The sequence below is a fragment of the Semicossyphus pulcher genome, unplaced genomic scaffold, assembly GCF_022749685.1.
Source record: "Semicossyphus pulcher isolate SPU_LCO1_2020_fin unplaced genomic scaffold, fSemPul1.0.p SCAF_17, whole genome shotgun sequence".
Classification (NCBI taxonomy): Eukaryota; Metazoa; Chordata; class Actinopteri; order Labriformes; family Labridae; genus Semicossyphus; species Semicossyphus pulcher.
The window spans coordinates 15,524,544-15,538,695 of NW_027211681.1; the positions used below are offsets into that span (position 1 = coordinate 15,524,544).

General features: G+C 42.3%; 1 protein-coding gene across 2 annotated transcripts in view; it reads left to right on the plus strand.

Annotated features, from left to right (window-relative positions):
• Positions 1 to 14,152, plus strand: part of npnta (nephronectin a) — a 61,033-nt gene that overhangs the window by 37,759 nt on the left and 9,122 nt on the right. For both annotated transcript variants that reach the window (XM_069666036.1, XM_069666037.1), the window contains 3 exons: positions 1,467 to 1,601; positions 3,453 to 3,575; positions 4,894 to 5,295. In XM_069666036.1, the coding sequence (XP_069522137.1) occupies positions 1,467 to 1,601; positions 3,453 to 3,575; positions 4,894 to 5,295 (660 nt within the window). The remainder of the gene's footprint in view (positions 1 to 1,466; positions 1,602 to 3,452; positions 3,576 to 4,893; positions 5,296 to 14,152) is intronic.

Consider the following 14,152-nt stretch of genomic DNA (forward strand, 5'->3'; position numbering starts at 1 on the left):
CAACTGATAATAGTGGGCAATTAGCAGAAAGGCAAATAGAAAAAGCAGGTGGAAAAGAAATCTTCTGGTGTGGCACCAGGTACATCAGATTAATCATGCAATAAAGAAGAAGAAGAAGAAGAAGAAGAAAGGGCAGACAGGGAAAAAGATTGCAAACCAAATCAATACCAGCCTTATCTGTGTTGTTACATCCTTTCAAATATCCTTTCAAACATCATTTGATCCTGACTGATAAGATTCAGCAAAGTCATTCCACAAGAGGTGCGCGCTCACCTCCGTGTCAGTCAGTCTAACCGATTTCTGAACACCTTCTATTAGACTTTCTAAATGCTCCAAGAAGGGGGAAAAGTGAAGATTATTTTACTTCTATTTTGTCCTGATGTTTAAGTTAATTACTTTTTTTTTATAGAGGCCTTTTATAGAAACTTAAATGTATCAGGGCAGAAGTTCCTTCAGAGGGATGTCTGATGATCCACTAAGAGGAAGTATTGACTTGTTTTGCGCAGTGACAGAACTGCTACAAAATGACAAAGTGAATTGATTGTTGCAGAAGTTTGAAATGAGTCGGCTTCATTTTTCAGTGCAGCCTCTCCTTGTAATTGCTTAATATATCCAACAAGCTGTCAGGAGAAACAGAACTGAAGAGCGCAAGTTTGATTTATGTAACTGAATATGGGTTTAAATCTGATGCTTGAATATTTGTTCCTTTGAAACAAAAGTCAGGTCTGTTTTTAAAGCCAGATGTTAACATTCATAAAAACAGACTCGAGTAAGCAAACCCTATCATATTTTGTTTACAGACACAGTAACTGTCAACATAATATCTCTAAGCTGCTCTGTCAGTGTCTGAATTATTCAGCTGTTTGCCATTAAGCAGCCTCACTGCAGCCGTTTGGGGTCGTGTGCCTTGCTGATGAGAACCTCAGCAGTTGTTGTCGAGGGCTGAACAAGCTCTGCCCACTTTACTCACTTGCTTGTTTTCCCAGGTGGTCCAGGTGTGCCTGTGTTTTTAAGACCCTTTTAAACAACAGTCCCCGTCGCCCCCGAGTGCCTCCGCTGCATTATGCAGAAGATAAATTAATGATTTCGAGGCGAACGCTTTGAGCAACTCCGTCTAAATATTAATAGCCACATGCCGGCAAAGGTGATCAACACATCAGAGACACTTGGAATAGGTTCTTTAAATAATGAAACAAGGTAGTGTGCATTGTATTGTGCCTGCTGAACAGAATACATAATGCGCTTTGTTCATAAATGAATACTAACTGTGGAAGGTGAAAAAGTCTTCCGCTGTGAATAAATGTTTGTTTACTTTTGGATTAAATTATCTCTTTTAACCTTGAAGATTTTTCATTTTAAATGCTTTATGTGTCCAACGCTAAAAGGATATGTTAGTGAAAAATGATGAATACATTAAGTTTAATTTGAATATTTTCCTCTTTGTTTATGTTTATTCTCTCTTGCAGATGTGGATGAGTGTGCGGCAGGAATAGCAGTGTGTCCCCGGTTCAGGAAATGCATCAACACCTTTGGTAGCTACATCTGCAAGTGCCACGAAGGCTTCGACCTGCAATACATCAACGGGAAATACCAATGCATAGGTACTGTGGAAAGGTTCCTGCAGTGAGGCTTTTTACAGACACAACTTCCAAAGGTCAGAGAAGTGCTGAGAGGTATTTTTTAGTGATGCAGGTGCTGTTTTTACATCAGGCCCCTCAGGGTCAAGAAGATTAAAGAGGGGGTATTATGCTGTTTCACATTTTCAGACATATATATAATGTTACAGTGTTGGATGTTCAGACTAAACGTGGGTGAAGTTTCAGATCTGTAGGTAAAAGTATGTTGGAGTAATCCCCAGGCTTCTCAGCTAAGTCTGCAGGCTGCTGTGAACGCCTGGTTTCACACAGTTTTTTCTACATGCTGCACTTTGTGACATCACAGCAGGCAATCAGAAGAAAGCGGGCTTGTAGGGGCGGGGTTTCTTAAAGGGACAGAGCTGACTGAGTCGTTAGAGGCTGTTTGCGGGCCTGCACAGGGCACCAGTGTGAGAAAAATGATTCGTTTTTTTAACTGTAATTTATGCTAAGGTATCACAGAGTGAATTATGAACCTTGTAATTAGCATAATTAGCATAATGCCCCCCCTTTAAACACACACACTTAAAAGAATACACATTAAAGAAGTTCTTCACAATTTTAAAGTTTGTCTTTAAGCAAACTGCTACTTGTACTTTCTATACTTTGTTTTTTTCGTACCTGCTCGCTGTAGATGTTGCTCCGAGCTGAGTGACAATCGAGTCTCCATAAAATGAGTGACAATCGAGTCTTCAATGCGACACAAACACAGGCAGGAATATAATACACTCAATGAACTTTAGCTCACTGACAGTAAATAAAAAGTCAGATACCTAGGTTTATTTAGTGTACTTTTGCTGTGTAGGTGCACTTCAGATATTTAAATGTTGCAAATTCACAGCAACAGACCATTTAACCAAGCCACACAGTGGTGGGGAGAGTCCCTCTGACCAACCAGAGATCTGCTGTGTCTCCACTGCACAGCTGAGTATCCGCTAAGCTCACCTCGGTTATACCAAAACAAGTATCTGTTACTGTCCATAACTTTTGCAAATGATAAAATATAAAATAGTTTTTCCAATCAAGTTGATTCGAGCTGAAGTGCTCTTTCATTGCAAAAATATATTAAGCGTCTGCTGCTTTAAGTGCGAAATTCTGCCTTTTTTTTTTCTGTCCTTTAACTACAGACAGCAAGAAAACACACTGTTTGGAAACACAAAGTGGATTTTTTGTACTTTTTTGGAACAAACTTTCCTTGAAATTGCCTGTCCTTGCTTTAAGTACAGCGAGGGAGGTTTTTCCACACTCTACTACTTTCTATTTCCTCTTTACTACATTTGAGAGTCAAATACTCTTATGCAGTTTTCATTCTGAAAGCTGTAGTTACCACAATCCCTTTGCTCATTAAGATTGCACAAACAAAACATGTAATCAGCTTTGGAAATGTCATGCATACAATCCAGCAGTATTTGAAGCAGTTATTTACCTTGACCTGCCATCAAACAACATTATGTTCCAAACAAATCCTCTTGGTTACCTTGAGTTTTTGCACGATCGGGAAAAAGCAGAACCTCAAATCTTTTTTTATCCATTGATTTATGTTTTCGTGCAAATGTTGAGCAGTGACAGCTCGCTGTGCAGTTACCTGACCTTTCATTTTTATCTCAGGAAAGAGTATTACTAAACTACTTTCATAATTATTTTGTTCTGACATTCACCGAGGGTTCACTCTTCCCCTAAACGCTTTCACAAACAGTATTCCACAAACTTTAATCTCCCTTGAAGTGGATTTGCAATTAGCCTTTGATATTCTGCTGTTCTGTCTGAAGCTTTTTTACACTTGCAGCTGAACGTTGTTATGTTTCCATTATCCTTCAGATGTGGATGAGTGCTCTTTAGGTCAGAGCCACTGCAGCAGCTTCGCCACCTGCTACAACACGCCGGGCTCGTACAAGTGCAAATGCAAAGACGGCTACAGGGGGATGGGCCACGACTGCAAACGTAAGAACTGAGAACAAAAAGAAACCCCGGCTCCGATACTCACTTTAGCCAAGAGGAACGGGGCCTCACCTTTTTGTTTTCTTCCTGTGTTGTTGAAAAAGGTAGGAAAGCAAAAGAGAGGGAGGAATAGCTTCTCAAGCTCAGGGCCCACACTGAAATTCCTTTCTTTGTAACGGCTGTCAGTCATTACTTAAATCACCCTGCTGCCTTATCACGTGGCCCCGGAGTTAGCCCTGACATCTGGCCATTTTAATCAGCCAAAAAAAGAGGAGTCATCATCTTATGTGAAATATTTCTCCTTCTGGCAGTTTGTCTTATTTTGCCTGCTGACACACAGTTTATCAGTCTGTGCGTCTGCAGATTTTACAGCCGCTCAGTGGACAAGCAGTCATTTATTCTCCATAGTTATTTAATCATCTCGCAGACACAACTGGTGCAGGAGTCCACAGAGCAGAGAAGATGCCTCCTGGCCAAGTGTGCTTCAAATACCTCGCCCCTCCGCCCGCCCGAGGGAGCGCTCTCGGAGGAGTCGAGTTGCAATATCCTATCTGTGTGTCACATATCAAAGTCGCCTGCAACCTGAGAAGGCAATAACTGAGTTCAAACCACTTGGCTTTGTCCACTCTCATACCTCACTCATGAACCCCCACCCCAACACCATCACACCAGCCCCTCCGCATCTCCGTCTCTGCTCCTGACGTGAAGAATGTGCGGAGGAACAAAGGGGAAGGAGGTGTAGCTTTGATGACATCAGCAGTGCGAGGGTGATCTCCGGGGCACAGCAGCCTGTTTGAATGCAGAGATCATTCGACACACACACATACACAGAGCAGCTTTAGCCCTATGCTGCGAGGCCTCTGGCTGTGTGCACACAAAGAATTACTAATCAGGATGCACACACGGACGGATAGAAAGCCACAGCCGAGCGATATTGATTGCACAAAAGCTGAAATACACTGAACGTGTGCTGTCTTTGTGGGGTAGTTTGTTAATGCACACTCTCTCTTTTTAACGCTCCCATTGAGGGAAAATATGTCCAAATGCTTTTAAATGGTTCCCAAAATGAATGAATATGAGCCTGCAGATTTTATGTGCCTCTCTTATAACTTCAAGCTTTTGCTTCAGTGAGATTTCAGGCACCCAATTTGTTTTAGCACGCTAACATTAGTTAATAGATACCCAAAGTCTCAGTAGATGAAAGAAAGCCCTCCTCTGCAAAAGTCAGGCTAATCATTGCAGTTAGTTTGCAATTCTATGCCTCATTAAGTTTAAAGTGCTCATATTTCAGAGCTCCATCTGCGTTCTTTTATTATTTCAGCCATTCCTAAGGTGGTTATCGAACCCCCGAGACCAGGGAAACTGCCTCCAAATCATCACAACCGCATCCCCGACATGGATCAGAGGAGGACCACCACCACCCTCCGCCCACAAGTCACTCAAAGGAGAATCTTCCCCGTTATTCCCAAAACAACAACCGCCGCTACAACAACTACAACAACCACGATGACAACGACAACAGCCAAACCAAAGACCAAAGCTCCTCTGCCTCCAAAGAAGGTGACTCCACCTACACGCAAGCCGGTCGTTCCAACACGGAGGCCTTTTGTCCCAACCAGGAAGCCAGTGGCTCCAACCAGACTCCCGCCGCCACCACCGCCAATCACGCCTGTGGACAACACCATCCAGAAGGAGGTCACCAAACAGCGAGGCGATGTCCACAGTAAGAACCAGATTTTTATTTTTACACAACTGACATTTATTCTGGCAAACTTCTCACACCTTTGGAAACATGCCTGCAAGTTCATTTAAATCTAAGGTTTACTGACAACTTTTTTGAGGGGTTGGGTTTATAGATTTTAACATGAGTTGCAAAGTTACACACCAGGAGATATGTTGCACCAATAAGATAAGATTTGATAAGAGTTAGTCCCATATTCACCCTCCTTTTAGCTCTGTTTCTACCAAGTCCTGAGGCACATTTCTGGCTCTTAAGATGCTAAATCGTTTGCTAACTCTCACTGATTGCTGCGTGCTGCAGAGCAGGTAGTGTACACTGGATATTTAGAGCTGTTTCACTCCACACTGTCTAAAATCGACACTGATGAGAGTGAGCTTAAACAGACAAGCTGTGAACTATTAAACCAAAACAATCAGCTGACAAAAAACTCTCCTCATAGCCGAGAGACACAAAGATGTTAATTGATGGTATTTTCAGGGTTCGTTATTTTTAGAAGAAATTCTCAAATTACACACACTGAAGTACACATGGTGCAAATGTAATCACAGAGCAGCTTTAACAGCTAAGAAAACACAGGGGGCGGCTGTGGCTCAGAGGTACAGTGGGACGCTCTCCAATTGGAAAGTTGGTGGTTAGATCCCTAAGTATCTTTGAAGCCCTAGCTGCTCTCGAGCCATAGCTATCATGTATGGTTTGAAAGTGTGTGAATGTGTAAAAATGATATTGTCATTAGTGTATTAATCAGTGCTGTCAAAATTGGCCAAAAATAAAGTTTGATTATTCCTTCAAAAAAAACCTCATAGGTTAAACTATTCGAATATCTATATTTGCGCAATATGTCCACGAGGGCATACCAATACAACAAGGGATGAACTAAGGGCGGGTTCACACCAGCCTTGTTTAATAAGATTGAACCAAACCCTGGAGCTGTTGTCCCCTCGGTGGAGTTCGTTTAGGTCAGTGTGAACGCTGGAGTCAAACTCTGCGGACCAAACAAGCGCTAGTAAAGACGGGTCTCGGTCCGTTTCCAAACGAACCACGGTCCGGTTTGATTCCAGGGAGAACATCAACGGACTTAAAACAGGACCTAATAAAGGAAGCAAACCGTAGAACTGTGCATTGTGGGTTGTTAACGGGTGCTGACATTTGCAGAGACACGCAGCGAGATGAGTAAAGGACAGACCGTGGGGGAGCAATGAGGAAATAGAAATATGGGCTGACCAAACAATTTCACAAATGCTTGTGGAAACGCTGAAGAACACGGAGGTGTTCAAACTGTTCAGTGAAAAACTGAAGGAGATGGAACTGATCGATCTGTGGAACAATGTCGGTCAAAGTAAAAAAACATACAAGTCCGCAATCATGTTGAGTGCGATTGATCAGTGTGCTCTCTCGCTTTGTTTACTTCAGGTAGTTTCACCACGTCCTCTGATAAAAGCTGCCGTGTGAACACAAACCAAACTCGAGGCAAAATGCAACATTGTAACGATTTGGTCATTGATTCGGATCAAGCAGATTTTAGGTGTGAAAGCACCCTTCCTTGCAAAGATATATGTATTAAACATGCCTTTTGAAAGATCAACATCGGCTTCCTACACCTTTCTTTAAAAAATATTTATTATAAAAAAATCCACATACATACACCTGTCTGTCATGCTGGGAGTGAGAATCTCTCTCTCTCCAGCCAGGCTGGGATTTGAATTCTCCGTCGTCATTACCACACAACACACGGTTGTTGTATTAGCTCGTTTTACGCGAGTGACGTTGCGATGCATTCAAAGATGCTCCGTAACCGAGAGAGGGCCCGCGTGACATACAGGAACACGCGATAGTGCTGATTTTCTTTTCACTTTATTAATACAATATTAATTTTAACAATCAAATCTTAACACAATTCGGTTGTATATTTGAATATTGGTTGACAGCCATGTATGAATGTGTGTGACAAAGGTCGATCACTCCGTGAAGCAGCCTCATTTATCCCACGACGCATCCAATTGATTTGAGGCAGCTTGTGCCTAAAAACAAGGCGACATACAGACAACACATGATTAACAGGAGCAATTTGCACCGCTATGTAAGCACCTTCTGGGTATATTGTTACACTCTGACATTTAAAGGCAATTATTTGTCTCAGTGTAATCGTCTTCATCAGCTCCCTGACATGTCTCCCCACAAGCCAGTTGATTTGGAGCAGCTCGTACCTAAAAACAGGGCGACATACAGACAACACATGATTAACAGGAGCTACTACTGAGTGCACAGCTACACGAGCACCTTCTGGGTATATTGTTACACTCTGACATGTGAAGGCAATGATTAGTCCCACAGGTATCGTCTTCATCAGCTCCCTCGCATGTCTCCCCGCAGCCCAGTCGGAGCTGATTTGCATGTTTCTCGATCTGAATCCTGAAACTTTGTGATTGTTATGAAACATGTCACATCCTGGGAAATCAGAGCCGATGTTTACCTGACAGATGATGTGTGTTATCGTATTCATTTTGTATTCAGGCACATGAATATGTGGGTGTAAGTTATTTGAGCTGTTGGCAGTCGGTTCCCATGTGTACCCAGTTTATCTGCCAGCTGAACACATGACAGGTTTAATGCTGAACATTTGGCGGAGAATGTGAAGATTTGATGTCACATCCACCCTAATATTAAAGAATGATACTAAGATAGGAAATAAGTAAATAAGGCCAGTTTTTACATTTTGACAAACAGGATGAAGACTTGTTAAAGTAAAACATTTTCCTCTGAAGGTAATTATCTTTTTGGCTCTCGTTAACAAACTGGTGCCTGGCCAGACTCTTGTTTATCCACATGTCAAACTTTCCGCCAAGCATCCATCTTTGACACCAATTACTTTAAAATGCAACAACAGTCTTTGTTTGAGTTTGACGTTCTCCATCAGAACCAAATAATAGGATTGAATTTAAAATACTGCAGCAATGAGACGTGGGTGAGGCTGTTTGGTTTTGCTCCAACAAAGACGGTAATCGCTGCAATCATCTGCTGCTTTCTCCTCACACTGTTAGATTCATGCACCGTTTCAGAACGCCGAATTGTTTCTTAATGAGATAATCCCTGTGACATGTGACTCCTTAAGCCTGAAACATTCAGTGCAGGGCCAAACTCAGTTGATTTAATGGATGTTTTGTCTGCAGCTTAGCACTTTTTGTTCTAGCATGTAAAGGATAAGGCTGGCAGAAGTCTGCGTTTTCTGTTTTTCAATGAATCCCATGAAAAGACCAAAACCAACAATGAATTCATCCTTCTAACTGGAATTGTCTGTTTATCTAAGCCTCATATAGATGTTTTCTCTTTGCCATAAACCTACATTGTTGTCCAAAAACTATTATGAACACAACATTGACTCACAATGTTACCCTGGGTAACAAAGATATTCCAGTCGCATATTTCATTTGGGTGCAGACAGATGTTTCTGAGTGATAACAAACCGAAACCTGACCTTTGAATTTTGAAAAAAATGTCAGTAGATAATCTGTCCCTCATTACAGTTTGGTTTGCTTTCAGTCAACTGCACATACATTTAAGTACCATAAATAGTGATGAAATGCTTATTCTCCACAGCGACAAATAGCCTCCAATAAATACAGTAGATACTCCGTCCACCGCTTATCTTGTGCAGGGTCGCCAGGGGGCTGGAGCTGATCCCGATCTCCAAGGCGAACAGCCTCTGGCATGTGAGATCAAGGGGGTACGGGAAGTCGGCAAATCAGAACCGTAACTTTGGGATAAAGATTGGCTCTACTGTAAGTGCAGGGTCGGTCGGGCTGGGGTGTGAAGAAGGGCTGGGCTCGAGCCTCAGCTTGAGGAGCAGTCGTCCAGTTGCCCTCCTCAGCTTGGGCTTCCTCGGGTCAGCCTGGGACTCCAACGGTGAGCCTATCTCCGCCACTCCAGATTTAGGGAGCTAAGGCTGATCCAGAAAGCTTCGAAGCTTCAGTCATTGTCATGGTAACTGACAGCAAAAATTAGGAATTTTTTTTTCCTTTTAAACCACAGACGTTTGGAGACGAGCAGATATGACACAGACCTGTGTGTTTGTCATGCTCTGTACCTGGCTCAATAAGGTGGCGATCTGTCCGTATTTCCATGGACAGTTAGGCTGCTATAAAATATAAACTCTCTCCACAAGCTGTGAACGAGACGAGCAGGAGCCTGCAATCAGTTCATCATTGTTTATAATAACGCATTGTGGGGAGGACACAGATATTCAATAACGTGGATCTGTGTGTTGATCACGCAGATCTTTCTGTCTGTCTGTCACTGTTAACAGAGACTCCAGTCTGCTGTGCAATCTATATATTTCACACAGAACTGTAGAGGAGCATCAGGATTCATGATCAAACCAAGTTGTATGTCACGTCATCACTTCAGTCCGCGATCACCCTCTCCCTCCCTCTCTCTGCGCCTATGCTCTCCCCCTCTCAGCGCTGCGAGTCTGCATCACAGTTTGTATTATACGATGTTTTTTAAAGTCTAATGAAGGTGAATGACGCTCCTTGTACAAAGTATATTCACAGGGCCTTAGTCGAATCTTCATATTTAACAGCCAAATCTAATTCGATTCAATTGGCTGGGGGTGACATAGGCCATCCCCCCACCCTTCCGTATGGCGTTTGTACAGCCTAGACTGATTGCCAGTCAGTTACAGGGCTGACACAACCTTTCACACTCACACTCATTTGAGCAGTTTTTAAGTCGAGCTAACGAGCATGTCTGTGGACTGTGGGAAGAAAACCAGAGTACCCAAAGGGAACCCACGCATGCATGGGGAGAACATGCACGTCCCCTTTGAGTGAAATGTTATTTAAAAAACAAAAATACAATGCTCTTTTCCCCAAAGATTCACACTTTCAGTTGTAATACATGAACTTCAAAAGGCTGAGAGCCAGACCGGATGGGGGGGAAGTTGGAGTACATTGTTGTTTTTTGCTATTTTCATGCCATTTGTCTGCAGTAACAAAAATCTAATATAATGCCAGATTTAGGGCACAGTCGTGTTACACTGGGGAACATTTCCCTTATGTTCACCTCCACTCTATGCCAGCGGGGGCCGAAAACAAAACATTTGCTTCCAGTAGCAAAGAACATTTGCATTTTGGCTTCATGTTGAGGTTAAATCTGTCTAACTCTGCCCAGCAAAGTCCTGACCTCAAACAACGCCAAAGAAGTGAGCGTATTGAACCCTTCAGATGGAATTCAAACCAGCTATTTGACTGCCCTTTCATTCACCTCCTGCACTGTCCACATCCAGCAGGACATGATACTTACGTCGCCTCCTGCATTTTCACTTATATGACTTTTTTTAAAAATGCTCTAATGTAACTTTTTTAATCTGAGCCAAGTTCAGTTTGATGCATACAGCCATATGGATAAACAGCAGAAGGGGAGACTTAATGGAGTGCTTAGTCCAGATGTTGCAGACAGTATTATACTGCACAGAAAATGAAAGCAGGTAGAAGTGTTTTGCTGCCCATATTTAGTTGTCATGCTCACTTGTAGGCACAGCAAAAATGAGTGTTTACCCAAACTTACATTAAGCTCCTTTGACAGAGAAATGTCTGCAGAGATGCTACAGCAAAGTACAGGAAAGTAGTCACCTTGCCAGATGGCACTACATAATTAGAAAAAGGAACGAGGGAAGAGAGGATTACATTAACACCTGTCTGCTCTGCTTGAGGGAGACATCAATCTAATAGTTCGCACCACGGCAGAGTACTTCCGTGAAATCAGAGCTTCCAGAGGAGGGTTTGAATAAGACGAGAGTGGGAGGGAGCAGAGACACTGCTGAGTGATTATTCAAATAATTAGACAGAAATAGGAACCATTTGAATAACCGCCTCGTGGCATGAAGAGCACCTCAGCTGTGCCTCAGGTGCAGGTGTGGCCTGCAGTCAGAGTGACTCCTTTCAGCCTGGACCTGCGAAACATCTGTGTCCAGTGAAAACCCATACCTGCAATTATTTCTTATTTTCAGTTTAGGAACAGGTATAATACTAGTTCAATTCAGAATTCTGTTTATGAGTCTGCTGCTAGGAGATGAGTAGCTTAGCTTAGCATAAAGATACTTTTAAAAAGTCAGGGACACGGCTAACTGCCTCTCCCAAAAGTTTTAAAATACAGCTACTAACACATGTAAAGCACACTGATTAAGGGCCTGTGTCCACCAACACCTTTTTTTTGCACTGGCAGCACCCACGACCTCAATTTCAGAGCGCTTCTCACCAGCGCATACTGTTGCTAGGTTACGAAAGTTTTCTGGTGGCAGTTCCACTTCCCTTGGTAGTGACCGATAAGTATGTGTGAAATCTCTCTGTATGCTCAATATTTGCTCTTAATCAAGGAAAGTTTACATAGAAAAAGGATTCGTTTCTCCTCCGCCAATGTTGTCGACAAAGTTGATATTGGAATACCCGCCCCTTCTTGATTTTGATTGGTCGGTGAGGGAGAAGTGACGTTGACAAGTGTTACAGAAGTTGAACTATTTTTGACTGAGAGCGTTGTGAGCTCAACTACTAAAAAGGGCGCTTTAGTGGACACAGGCCCTAACACTTTGTTATGTTATGTTTCTTTATTTGAGCAGGGACAATGAACAAAGAACATTAACCTTATATAAACTAAAGGAGCAATGTATTGCACCAGGTTTTTAGCAAATTGCTACTTTCTGCCCCTAGTCCCTGGGCAGGTCAGTAAAAAGTAAAATAGTAGGAAGACATAGACATTATAAGAAGACTAGACATTAAAAGAGTACAAAATACATTCCCCACCCCCAAACACACCTAGATTACACACAAGCTAGACATTAAAAGAGCACCCGGACCCGTACCCACATAGACCTAGACATTAAAAGAGCACCCTGACCCATACTCACATAGACCTAGACATTAAAAGAGCACCCTGACCCATACCCACATAGACCTAGGCATTAAAAGAGCACCCTGACACATACCCACATAGACCTAGGCATTAAAAGAGCACCCTGACCCATACCCACATAGACCTAGGCATTAAAAGAGCACCCTGACGCATACCCTCATAGACCTAGACATTAAAAGAGCACCCTGACCCATACCGACATAGACCTAGACATTAAAAGAGCACCCTGACCCATACCCACATAGACCTAGACATTAAAAGAGCACCCTGACCCATACCCACATAGACCTAGACATTAAAAGAGCACCCTGACCCAAACCCACATAGACCTAGGCATTAAAAGAGCACCCTGACGCATACCCTCATAGACCTAGACATTAAAAGAGCACCCTGACCCATACCCACATAGACCTAGACATTAAAAGAGCACCCTGACCCATACCCACATAGACCTAGACATTAAAAGACTACTACAACCCCCGCAACACACACAAGACTGCACACACGACTAGACATTAATAAATACACAATGCATCCCCAAGCCACACCGTCGCCCCTCCCCATCACAATTGATTCATATAGAAAAACAAATGCAAAAATGATAGTCCAGCTTTTTTAGTATTCTCTTTCTGTTACAATTTCTAGTAACAGCCTGTAGAACTACAAATTGTAGATCTTTCTATTTATGTCCAGATTTAAGTTATGTTGCTAACGAGTGAGCTTTAGGGGCACCAGTAAACAGACCCTAAAATTTGAGAGGCAGGTTGCAGCTGTTTCCCCCTGCTTCTGGTTTTTATGCTAGGCTAAGCTAAGTGCCGCTGGTCTCTAGCTCAAAGGTAAAGACATAAAAGGGGTATTAATCTTCTGATGTAACTCTCAGCAAGAAAAGAGAATAAACATCCTTATATTCCCAAATGTAAATATATTTCTCCTCTATAGGATGAGAAGTCCCTCAGACCTCTGAGGCTAATTAAATCCTTTCAACATCCTTTTATTGCATCAAAAATGAATTAACAGAGCCCCATAAAAGTTGGCATCTTATGAGTCACAGTATTTTACACACAACCAGGAACATTAGTAGTGTTTATCATAATGCCAACAAAAGGAAGGTAAGTCACACTGCCCGGAAAAATAATAAAATGCTGAAATCTGCTGTATTTGTCTTCAAACCTAAAATAAAGTCAAGGTCAGGTTATTGCTCAACGTTTTGGCAGAACAAATGAATTCCCCCCTGAGCAGCTTTTATTCACCTCCAAAGTATGTGGATCAAATGAACCACAAAAGCTCGGGAGGTAAAACAACAAGAGTGATTTATAGAACTAAATTTAGTGAGTGTTTCAACATAGATTTACAACAAATGTGTTTTTACTGTGGTTTCTACCCGGACTGTTCTATGTCATGAAGGTTGGAAATCACTGCGAACACAATGAAGGTGAAAAGAATCTATCTGTGTTGCTAATCAATCAATGCACAGTCATACAGCAACAGCTATGCCTTCTTGGCTAAGGACACATTGACATGTAACTGTAGCAGTCAGGGATCAAACCTTCTGATTGAGAGACGACCGACACCACCACTGAGCCACAGCCTCCCCTAAAAGAATAGCTGTAATGTGTTGTTGCAGAAACAGTGAGTCTGGATAATCTTTTGACTTTCATTTGGACTCCTTTTTTTTAATGAGAAAAGAGTAATATGGAAACTGTTGACATTTACATCCAAGGCATGATTTCTTTAAAGACCCATTTTCAATGGTTTTAGCCACACAGATTACACCTCCACGCTATGACTCATCTTTTTCATGATGATGTGGGTTTGTCCTCATGTCTCTAAGTGATACAGACAGAGAAGTGTCCACCAAGTCTGACTAATAATCTCATTGTCTTGGGTATGGTTTTGTTAAACTAATCCTTTGACATTGGGGCGGTTGTGGCCTAGT